Source organism: Molothrus aeneus, chromosome 17 (assembly GCF_037042795.1).
Source record: "Molothrus aeneus isolate 106 chromosome 17, BPBGC_Maene_1.0, whole genome shotgun sequence".
Classification (NCBI taxonomy): Eukaryota; Metazoa; Chordata; class Aves; order Passeriformes; family Icteridae; genus Molothrus; species Molothrus aeneus.
In genome coordinates, this window is record NC_089662.1 from 5,933,737 (window position 1) to 5,944,221 (window position 10,485).

The 10,485-nt window shown below is 57.2% G+C and overlaps 1 protein-coding gene across 1 annotated transcript; it reads right to left on the bottom strand.

Moving 5' to 3' along the window:
• Nucleotides 1–339: 339 nt before the first annotated feature.
• On the bottom strand, nucleotides 340–9,772 carry EMILIN3 (elastin microfibril interfacer 3). Its single transcript, XM_066561800.1, has 4 exons — nucleotides 9,597–9,772; nucleotides 6,339–6,461; nucleotides 3,207–3,454; nucleotides 340–2,273 (listed from the first exon to the last, which is right to left on the bottom strand). The coding sequence occupies exons 1-4, from the start codon at nucleotides 9,770–9,772 to the stop codon at nucleotides 379–381; spliced, it is 2,442 nt and encodes an 813-aa protein (XP_066417897.1). The 3' UTR covers nucleotides 340–378.
• Between the last annotated feature and the right edge of the window lie 713 nt (nucleotides 9,773–10,485).

The following is a 10,485-nucleotide window of genomic DNA, read 5'->3' on the forward strand; positions in this document are numbered from 1 at the left end:
ATAACTACAGGGTTTTATTCTTCAAGAAATTATAAATCCACAAAAATAAAATGAAAAAAAATGTTTCTGCCTCCAGCTTACTCTTGAATTGTCCTTCTGGAGTCATCAGCCCCGGAGCCAAAGCAACACCCCAGCCAGGAGGCAGTGACACTGCTGTGCCAGAGTCAGGACAGTTGCTGAGCATCAGGAGGGGAGCACCAGCATGGTGGAGTTAAGAAGAAGTGGGGCCAACAAGATTAGGGGGAAAAAAAAAATGTAGCAGCTTTTCATAAAAAAATTATCCCAAGAACTGTTGTCACATTGGAGTGAGTCTGTGTGATATAATTTAATCCTGTCCTTCACAGCAGGAGAAGGAAGACACATGGCATGGCAGTGTGGCTAATGCTGCCTCCTCTCCGCCTTCTCCTCCAAGTGCCCAACCTGCTCCGCCAGCTCAGAAACCTTGGCTTGGCAGTCAAGCAAGTTGTCCTTCAGTCCTGTTATTTCCTGAGAGTGGGCAGCCAGTGTCCCGTTCATGTGGTCCATGTAGTCCCACAGACTGCCCGTGTGTTTCTCCAGTTCCTCCCTGATGCCGTCCAGGCTGCCGGGGATGGCCCCCAGCCTGCCGCAGGCGCTTTCCACCCGCGCCACCCGCTCGTCAAAGCGAGACACCTCCTGCTGCAGGCCGTGGGCCACGTTCTTGCAGGAGCTCAGGTCGCTGACAATCCTGGCTTTGAGCCGCTCCAGGTCTCCCTTGAGGTTCAGGACACGGCGGTTGCTGAAGAAAAGCTGGGAACCTTGGTCGTTGACCTTCTCCTGGATGGAGTGGACCTCATCCTCAATCTTCCGCTCGTGCTCATCTAGTGAGGAGTTGACATGCGTCACGGTGTCTGAGTACTGGGAGACAGAGTCCTTGAGCCCTGTCAGAGACTTGCTCACAGTGTTCAGGTTGATCTTCAGCAAGGTGATCTCCCCTTGCAAAGCCCCCGATGCTTCCTCCTCAATGCGCCGCTGGATCTCCAGGATGGTGGCGTTCAGCTTGCGCAGGAGGTCGTAATTGCTGTCCATGCGGAGCAGCAGGTCCTGGTTCTTGTTCTGGCAGTCCTCGATCTCCGTCCGAAAGGTCTCCACATCTTTGGAGGCAGAGGTGCAGCCCAGGGAGCAGGTGCTCTCCAGGGTGATGAGGCGATTCTGCAATGCCTCCAGTGTCTCATCTGTCTGTTTCCTCATGCTGGCAAGCTCCCCTTCCAGCACAGGCACCACTACTCCGTCCATGCCCATGGGAGAACTGACATTGTTCAGCTCCCCCACGATGGTCATGAACCTGTCCTCCAGGGTCTGCATTTTGTCTTCAAAGGCTGTCCTCATGCCATCCACCTCTGCCACCACCGTGCCTTTCATGCTGTCCTCTATACCAGAGCAGCAGCTCCCTGTTTCCCTCTCTGTGGCATTGAGCCTGGCTTCCAGGTCCTCGAAGCGCCCTTCAAAGAGGTTCCCTAGGGTGACAGCGGAGATTTCTCCATCCAGGCGTGAGTGCAGGTTCTTCTGGGACTCGGAGATGCTGTGAAGGCCTTTCTCAAGGATGTTCATGCGATCAGTGAGGTAGTCCAGGTTGCTGCAGCAGCCTTCCACCACCGTCAGCCCTTGGATCTGGGTCTCCAGCTGAGAGATCTCTTTCTTGATCTCCAGCTCCTTCCCATCCAGCGTCTGCTGCAGCCGCAGGTTGGCAGCTTTCTCCTCCTCGCACTGCTGCCGCACCTCTTGGATTCGGAAATCACACGTGGTCTGGATCTTGCCCAGCTTCTTCTCGAAGCCATCCAGCAGCTCCCCACGCAGGTTGCTCAGCCTCGTGTCCACATACTCCTCCAGCAGGTCGATGGAGGTGAGCGGCGAGGGCCGGGCGGATTCCAGCAGGTGCTTGATCTGCCCGTCATGGTCCAGGACCATGCCCCGCACCTCGTGCAGCAGATCCGCCTTGGTTTTCAGCACGTCGCTCACCTCGGTCACTTTGGTCAGGATGTCCCCTACGGGAGGGTACGTGGCCATGTCAGCTTTGTCTGCCACGTCCACCAGGCCATCGGGAATGATGCCGAATCCCACGGAGGAGTCGGGTGTGCCCGGACTGTTCATCAGGGAGCCGATCATCTTGGTGGTGTCCTCCTGGATGGCCAAGCGCAGGCGGTCCCCCAGCCCGCTCACCAAGGTGTGCAGGCTGTCGTAGGACTGGGAAAGGCGCCTCACCTCCTCCTCCAGCCGGTCCAGGCGGTCCCCAAAGAGGCCGGGCAGCTTCCTGCCTGCACAGGGAAAGAAATAGATGTCACAGACATATTTTATGAAATACCCTTTTGCCAGGATCTTTTCTCCTGAGAAGCTGGGAAGCTTCAGCTTCTCCATGTTTTGCTGCTTTGGAATGTGATTTGGAGAATTGTTTACCCGGTATGTGAAATTGTTTTTACTTGATGACCAATGACAGCCACCTGTGTCGAGGCTGTGAGCAGTCACAAGATTTTATTGTCATTCCTTCTTTTTCCTTGCTAGCCTTCTGATGAAATCCTTTCTTCTATTCTTTTAGTGTAGTTTTAATATATCATTTTCTTTTAATATAATATATATCATAAAATGATAAATCAGCCTTCTGAAACATGGAGTCAAGATTCTCATCTCTTCCCTTGTCCTGGGACCCCTGCAAAAACCACCACATTTGGTGAGCCCCGAGTGAGGAACTTTACCACAAATAGAGAGGGCACAGTGAGGGCTGGTGCTCCTTCAACTTCCCTCCCTCAAGTCCTTTCCCATAATAACCTTGTGTCCTGCCCTCTGTTAGTGTCATTTCAGCAAAATCTCAGCCCACATCTCTCCTTAAGCTATCAGGAAACCCTCTTTCCTCTTGGGATCCAGCCATCTGTCCCAAGTTCAACAGCAGGTGATGATAACAGCCCAGGAGAGCTTCATCTTGAGATGCCCCCTATCAACCCCATAATTAATGGGAAAATGCTCTAAATCAATGAGGAAAGACAATTTTGAAGCGGCATGCTTTGAAAGAAACAAGATTTTAAAAGCAAGTGGTCCTCAAAGCAATCCAGTGTCAGGTCTCTGACAGAAAACGTGTCACCCACTGAATTTTTTGCCAGATTCATGCTCTGCACTGGAACAGAGAGAACCTGGAGGTTCGAGTGCATGACAATGGTGTGGTGACCTGGGGACATGAAGCAGGAGCAAGATCTCACCATATTGATTCTTCTTTGGTCCTGGAAACAGGTCAGGGTGACTTTTGGGATAGGGAGGAAGTCTGGGCATTGGAAACATCTTTTGCCCAGGGGGCATTTTAGGGCTGGGATGCTGGGGCAGAAGTCCAGGCTGGTCTGTAGGGCTGTCATGGCACCCTTCTCCCATGAAGCCTGGGCAGCACCTCCAGGACAGCTCGGTCACTGTCTTGTATCCAATCTTGTACTTGGGCCTGAAGAAGGTGCGGTACCTTGCCAGGAGAGGGGAGGGAGAGAGAGAGAAGACAGTTTAGAGAAGCAACCTCAGCATCAAGCAATAGAGCAGGGTCGCAGTCCTGTTGGGTGTGGGAGATCTGGGCACCTGGGGAAGCCTGGCTGAAACCCTTGTGCTGCCCCTGCAGACCATGGCACATCTTCTCCAAGAGCTCTTGCTGCACCACAGCTCACTGCAGCATTACAGTGGGGTTTTTGTCAAGTATTTTTTAACCTGGTGATTTAGAACTGCAGCTCTAAGTGTATTGCTGCAGTCCCTGGCCTGATAAGTGACCACTGTGACACTGTTTGGCAACTCCTGGCCAGCAGAGCACAAGATAAAATGATGGAACTGATTTCAAAAGCCCTGCAAGCTCACATCACTTCCAAGAGAGAAATGGACTGCTTGTAAAAGTGGTTTGCACTTTGAATTGACCTACAGAATTTCCTAGTGGGATAAAAAAAAATCCTCTTCTCAACTCTAATCCTGTCTGGAAGCCCCCATGAGGGTTGAACTACCTTTGGAAAGGTGTTTTCTCTCTGTGTGGAGGGCATCAGTTTGCTGGGAAGCCTAAAGGGGCTTGGGCTGGCCAGGTGAGGGTCTCTGGGGTGATGCTGTGATGTGCACGGAGGGATGGCTCCTCACCCTGCCTCCTGCCCCAGCTGGGATGCCCTGGGAAGTGTCTCCATCTCAAATTTGGGTACTACAGATTGATCCTCCCACACCCAGCACACAGGGTGCAAGCCCACCTCACAGCTTCCCCCTCTGCTCTCACTCTGGATGGGGTCCCCCCAGCCATGGGGGAGGATTCAGCTGCTCCCTGCTTCCCTGTGGGGCAGCAGTGATGGAACAGGGCCCTGCTGGCCCCTGTGTTCCCCACCAGCTGAGCTGAGCTGTACAGGGCTGAGCACAGCACTTTTCTCACCACCTCCAAACACCAATGCTTTAAGCCTGCCTTTTGGAAATATCCAATCTGAATTTACCAGGGCCTGAAAGTCCTGAAGTTTGCTGTTTTGTGACAACACACACCATCAGCCTCTTGTTCTTTTCCGGCATGTTCAGCAGAAGGTCTTGGAGGAGCAGCACAGCCATCCATGCTGCAGAGGGGCTGCAGAAGGCACTAATCCATCAGTCAGGGCAGACATGGGGCTGAGTCCCTGCCATCCGTGCCCTTGTCTGAATTCAGTGTCCCCAGCCCAGGCTGCAGCCCCTGGCAGTGCTGCTCCCACACAATTCCCAGTGAGATACAGCCCCCTCCATACACACCACAGGGCAGGGGGACAAACAAACCCAAAGCCTCTGCTCTTTGCATCTCTTCAAAATTTCTCAACATCAATTTCCCAAAGGGACAGGTTCAAAACAAGCTCTTCTTGTTACTCCTTTTCACAGATGCTGCTGAGTTTCAATGATCTTTCCTTCTGCTGTAGTGTGTAGAAACCTGCCTGGATGTACCACAGGAGATTGCTGCTCCAGCCACTGTCAGGGGGTGAAGAAAGGAGGAGGGTGGCATCCACAAGGCAGAGCACCTTCTCTGTGTCATCCCAGCACCTTCTCTGGGTCATCCCAGCCTCTGCAGAAGAGCTCAAAGCCTTGGGCACCTCCAAATTTTCTACCCCTGCTCCAAACAGCAGCAAGGGGAAGTATTTGCAGCCAGCTGCACAAACATTCACTGATGGCCCCAGCACGTGGAAAATCCATGTTTCCCTTTTGTCCATGGATGCAGCATCTGAAGCTCTGCAGGAAATTCAGTTGTGGGTCCAGCTGCCCTCAGAAAACACCCTGGTTTTACCCTGGTTTTGTTTGAAGAAGAAAAACAGAGGGCATCATGGAGATGGGAGAGGCTTCGGAGATCTCCTCCATGGGTACCAGCAGCTGCAGGATGTCCTGAAGTCCCCAAATGCTGCTAAAACCCTTGTGATGGGAAGAACAAGTGAGTGGGTGGGTCCAGCTGCCCATCTCTGCCAGGAGAGGTTCTGAGCAGAGCCCGTGGCACCACTGGGCCGTGGAGAGCCCCAGCCAGCTGCCTCAGGATGGGTACAAGGCTCTGACAAAAACTTCTCTCATTCCAGTTTTCCTCCGTGCTCGGCTCTGCTCCACTCCTCCAGCCTGGGAAGGATGCAGGAGAGCTTTTCCACATGGAGCAGCATCCCTGGAGGGTGGTGAAGCACAAAGCCCCTGCACCACCAGCAGCTCCAGCCGTGGCACAGTAAAGTGTTTCCCTCCATCACTGACCAGGTGGCAGAGTTTTGCAGGTATTTTCCTGGAGCAGGAAGCACTGAGCCATCCCCAGCCACAGGCTCCATTTCCTCATCCTCTCAGCCAGGTTCTCACTGAGCTGCCATCATTCTGCCACACTGCAGGTCTGTGACAAACTGCTCTCCTACACACCTGCACAGGCACCTCCCCACTTCCCATGATTTACTGATTTATTGCTGAATCATTCAATATTCTGAGTTTGAAGGGACCCTTAAGGATCTCTGTGCCCAGCCACTGCACAGAACACCCCCAAAAATCACACCATGTGCCTGAGAGCATTGTCCAAATGCTTCTTCCACTCTGTCAGGCTTGGTGCCATGATCAACTTCCCTGGGGAGCCTTTTCCAGTGCTCAGCTGCCATCTGGGTGGAAACCTTTTCCTGATATCCAATCTAAACCTCCCCTGACAGTTTCTGAGGATGGAGAGAGCTCCCTCTCCCTCCTGACAGATCCCACCTTGCCTCCTCCCAACACCACTGCCTGCCATGTCCAGGAAAAGCCCTTCAGCCCCTTTCACTGCCCTCTGGAAAGTGGGGGTGCATGCTCAGAAAGGTGGCACGGGGTCTCAGGAGATAAATCTCTTTGGGAGGGGAAGGGAGCCATGGTCCAGTGTGCCCCATACTCACAGCACTTTCCCTGGGCACTTGGGTCCCCAGCTGCACTTGTGGTACTCAGCCTTGACGTAGCTCTCGGCCCCGTCCTGCAGCGTGCACGTCACGTTGCGCTGCACCACGTAGGCACAGAAACTCCTGGGGGGACACAGAGAGACACTGCCACCCCTGCCCAGCAGACAGCAGTGCCTGCACTGCCAGGCACTGCCAGAGAGCTCTGGGGGCAGGAGATGGAAGGAGCCCCCCAGCTTGGGTAGCTGCTGGGGAGGGGGATCACAACCGTGCTGCAGGAGCGTGGTTCCTGTCACTGTCACAGCCACGCTGTCACCAGTGCTGGTGGTGTCCCCAGAGCTGCTGGGGAAGGGGATCACAACCGTGCTGCAGGAGCGTGGTTCCTGTCACTGTCACAGCCACGCTGTCACCAGTGCTGGTGGTGTCCCCAGAGCTGGGCTATGCTCAGCACAGCATGGACTGTGTGCTGAGACAGGCTGTGAGGACAATCAGAATCCCAGCAGCAGCAGTTGTAGGAATAGGATCCCAGAAACAGCTCCAGCAGTGCCTGGCAGGGGTGGTCTGTCCTGCTGCAGCTCCTGGAGTGCTGCCAGTGCAGGGGACAACCCAAAAGCCTTCAGGCCTTGCTGTGGGTGCTGCCACAGACAAGGCACAGGGAGGAGATGCTGCTCTGTAGGGCTGCAGCATCGTGGGTCCCTCCATCAGAGGCAGGGACACAGAGTAGATCTGTGATGGAGAAACCCCCTCAGATCTGTGGGACAGTGAGCACAGAGAGCCTCCTCCCTCCTGCCATGCCCCTGCAGCGGGTATGGAGCCAGGGACACAGAGTAGATCTGTGATGGGGGCTGGAAACCCCCTCAGATCTCAGGGACGGTGAGCACAGAGAGCCTCCTCCCTCCTGCCATGCCCCTGAGTGGGTGCCACAGGTACCAGCCAGCTTTCCTGAGCCAAGCAGCACAGCCAGGCACTGAGAGAAGCTGGCTGGGAGGAAGGCAGCGTGTGGGAAGGACATAGGGTGCTGTAGGACAGATGGAGGCCAAGCTGCTCCAGCTGAAGGCAGGGCTGCCGGCAGGAGCAGATGGGCTTGGTCCGCAGGGGCAGAGCCAGCAGGGATGTGTGGGGAGGCAGGGATTAAGGGCAGGGGGATGTGGCAGACGGCAGAGCAGGAGAAGAGGAGGGCACAGGCCCAGGGTGCAGAGCAGAGCTGAGGCAGGAGGTCAGCGGGATGAGCAGATGGGCCAGCACAGGCTGCAGGTGCAGAGAGGTGTTCAGTGAGGCGGGAGGACGTGGCTGCCCCTGTGCCAGCTGGGGGCTTGCTGTGGGTGGGTAGGGAGCACACTTCGTCTTCACCTGTTTGCCATCAGTGCTTGTCCCTCCTTCATTGATCTTTCCCCACTCAGGGCGAGCCAAAGTGCTGCTGCTCTGGCCCCTGAGTGTGACATGGGGGGGCTGGGGAGGGCTGTGCACACCCACCCTGTGCATACACACACACACACTCAAAACAGGAGACAGAAGAGACCTTCTTACCAAACCCTTCTGCTCCATCCTGACAGTCACAGTCCCTTTCCTGTACCTCCACCTGCCAGAATTGTCTCAACATCATCCAGACCACCTCAGCAAGCCCATGAGAGCTGGGCTGAGGCCCTGCAGCTCATTTCTGTGCTCAGCCCCGAGGCTGCTCTCCACAGGCCATGTGATGGCCATGCCAGGGAGCTCCAACTGCATCCCAGACTGTGACCAGGCACCCGAGCTGCAGCAGCCCCAGCTGCCCCCCAGTGCCCCATCCAGAGGCTGCAGGATCTCCAACAGCCCACCCAGGGCAGGAGCTCTCTCTCTGAAGCAGCAAGGTGTGAGCAGGATGTGCTCCCTCCAAGCCTCTCTCTACTCCCTTCCAGCAGGGATCCCCTGATCCCACAGCCCCAGCACATCCCACTTGCTGCCCCCAGGAGCTGCAGCAGCACATCCACCCCAGCCCATCTCTGATCCCCTGGGATGGGCACACCACTCCCATTTGTGACTGGCATCTCCAGCCTGCCCAGACCTGAGCAGCTGTGCCCTGGCAAGGGGCTGCCAGGCTCAGAGCATGAGCAGGGCCCTGTGCTGCTCCCTGATCCTCCACAAGTGAGTCACTCATCCGTGCACTGGACCACAGGAGAAGGAAAGCCAGACACTTCTCTCAGCTGGAGGCAAGGGAGCTCATGTGTGTATGTGGAAATTTAGGATCACAGTCTATCCATAAATCCAGGACCTGCTTGCAAACACCACCAGCTGCCTCTAAGTTAGCTAGTAGCCAATGCAGGCAGATCTACTAGCCAGTAATAAACCCTGCCTACTGTGACTGCTCAGGTTAGCATGGCTCTGGCTCACTCTCCCTCTCAGAACCCCTTCCCTTCTCACACACCTGTGGCAAGCAGTTTTATAGCTCCAGCCTGATGTTTTTAGAGTGAGCAGCTGGAAAATGTTACGGGTTTTTGAAAGTTCTCACTGGCACTGCCAGTATTGTTCATCCCTAGTGTTACTTTATTCATTTCAGCTTGTTCTGTAACCCCACATCCTCCCTCTTTCAAAGGAGCCCGGCAGAAACTGCCCTAGCAAACAAGCAGAGAGGGAAGCAACACCCCCCTCTCTGCCCCCAGTGTAACAGCTCTTATGCAACTGAACGGAAAAAGTCTACAGTTTGTGTAAAACCCACATTCCTCACTGCCTGAGTTTTCCAGGTTTCTTGAAAACGTATTTAAACTCCAGCATGTATGTATTTTACAAGCAATTCCCTCCAAAGCAAGCTGTTTTCACACGTAGGTCTGTGCACTGCCATCCTCCCCTCCCGCACATCACCGATGTCACGCAGAGCAGGTACCTGCACCTTCCCCAAAACCACACATGGACACCCCATCCCCACCTCCCCAGCCCCGCACCGCACCGCACGCAGCCCGCTCGCTCCCTCCTGGAAATACAACTCCCGGAGCCTTCTCTGGATGGAGGGGGGCACTGACACATTCAGCGAGCCCTCGCTCAGTACCTGGCGGACGATACGGAGCAAGGGATGCCGCGGCGGTACCCAGGGACCCCCTCCCAGCCCGGGACGCCCGCAGGCGAGCCCTGAAGGTCGGCACCGGGTTTGGGTCCCCGGGGGATGCTGCCCGGGAGCCCGGAGGCGCGGCGCGTTCCCGGTAAGGGATGCCCGAGGGAGCCCCGGCTCGGTGCCGGGCACGGCGGCTCCCGGTGCTCTCCGGACGGGTTCCGCGGCCGGGGGTCGCTTACTTGTGCTTGCCCACGGGCTTGCCGAGCTGCGGGCTGGAGCCGGCCGTGTAGAGGCTGTACCTGCCGCCGAAGGGCAGGGGGGCGGCGGGGGGGTAGAAGGCACCCTTGGCGTCGGCGAGGGCCAGCAGCGTCCCCAGCGAGAGGCAGGCGAGCAGCGCTCCGCGGCGGCGCCGCATGGTCCCGGCCCGGCGGCGGTGGAGCGGGATGGGATGGGATGGGACGGAATGGGATGGGATGGGACAAGGCGGGACGGGACGGGGGGGCCCGCCGGGACAGCGCTGCGGAGGGGAGCGAGCGCCGCCCGCTGCGCCCTGCCCGGCCCCTGCCTGTCCCTGTCCTTGTCCCCAGCCCTGGCCGGCCCTGCCCGGCGGCACACGCCGCTCCGCCGCCCGCCCGGCCCCTTTTGTAGGGCGGCGGCGGGGGCGGGCCGCGCTCCTCCTTCCTCCCGCCCTCCCTCGGCCGCCGACCCCGGCCCCGCGGGCGGGGACACAAAGCGGAGCCCCCCGACCCCCACTGTTCCCCCGTGCAGCCCCCCCAGCGGTGCCGCAGCCCCCGGTGAGCGCTGCCCGCCCCGGGGGCTCGCACCCTGCCCCGGGCCCCTCTTGTCCCCTTGTCCCGATGCCCCCTCCCCGCGCGCTGGGAGTTTGCCCCCACGGGCGAGCAGGTGCAGCGGCATCCGGAGCCCTGTGGCTTCTGGCTCCCCCCAGTCCCCAGCTCTGCCCTGCTTCATCCCGCAGCACGAGCGAGAGAAAGGCTGAAGCGCCCCTAACGCTGCCCCCGAGGATATCCGTGCTGCTGGAGATTGGCAGCTGTCAATCATATGGCTGGCACCAGCCTGGTGCAGCGAGCATCCCCCAGGGAACCCAGCACCTGCAGGAACAGGGAGAGG

Excerpts from the sequence above, each read along its gene's own strand:
- EMILIN3 (XM_066561800.1), bottom strand. The coding sequence starts at position 9,772 with ATGCGGCGCCGCCGCGGAGCGCTGCTCGCCTGCCTCTCGCTGGGGACG. Across the intron at positions 6,462-9,596 it reads AAGCCCGTGGGCAAGCACAA|GAGTTTCTGTGCCTACGTGG; the intron begins GTAAGCGACCCC and ends GTGTCCCCCCAG. Across the intron at positions 3,455-6,338 it reads AAGTGCCCAGGGAAAGTGCT|GTACCGCACCTTCTTCAGGC; the intron begins GTGAGTATGGGG and ends TCTCCTGGCAAG.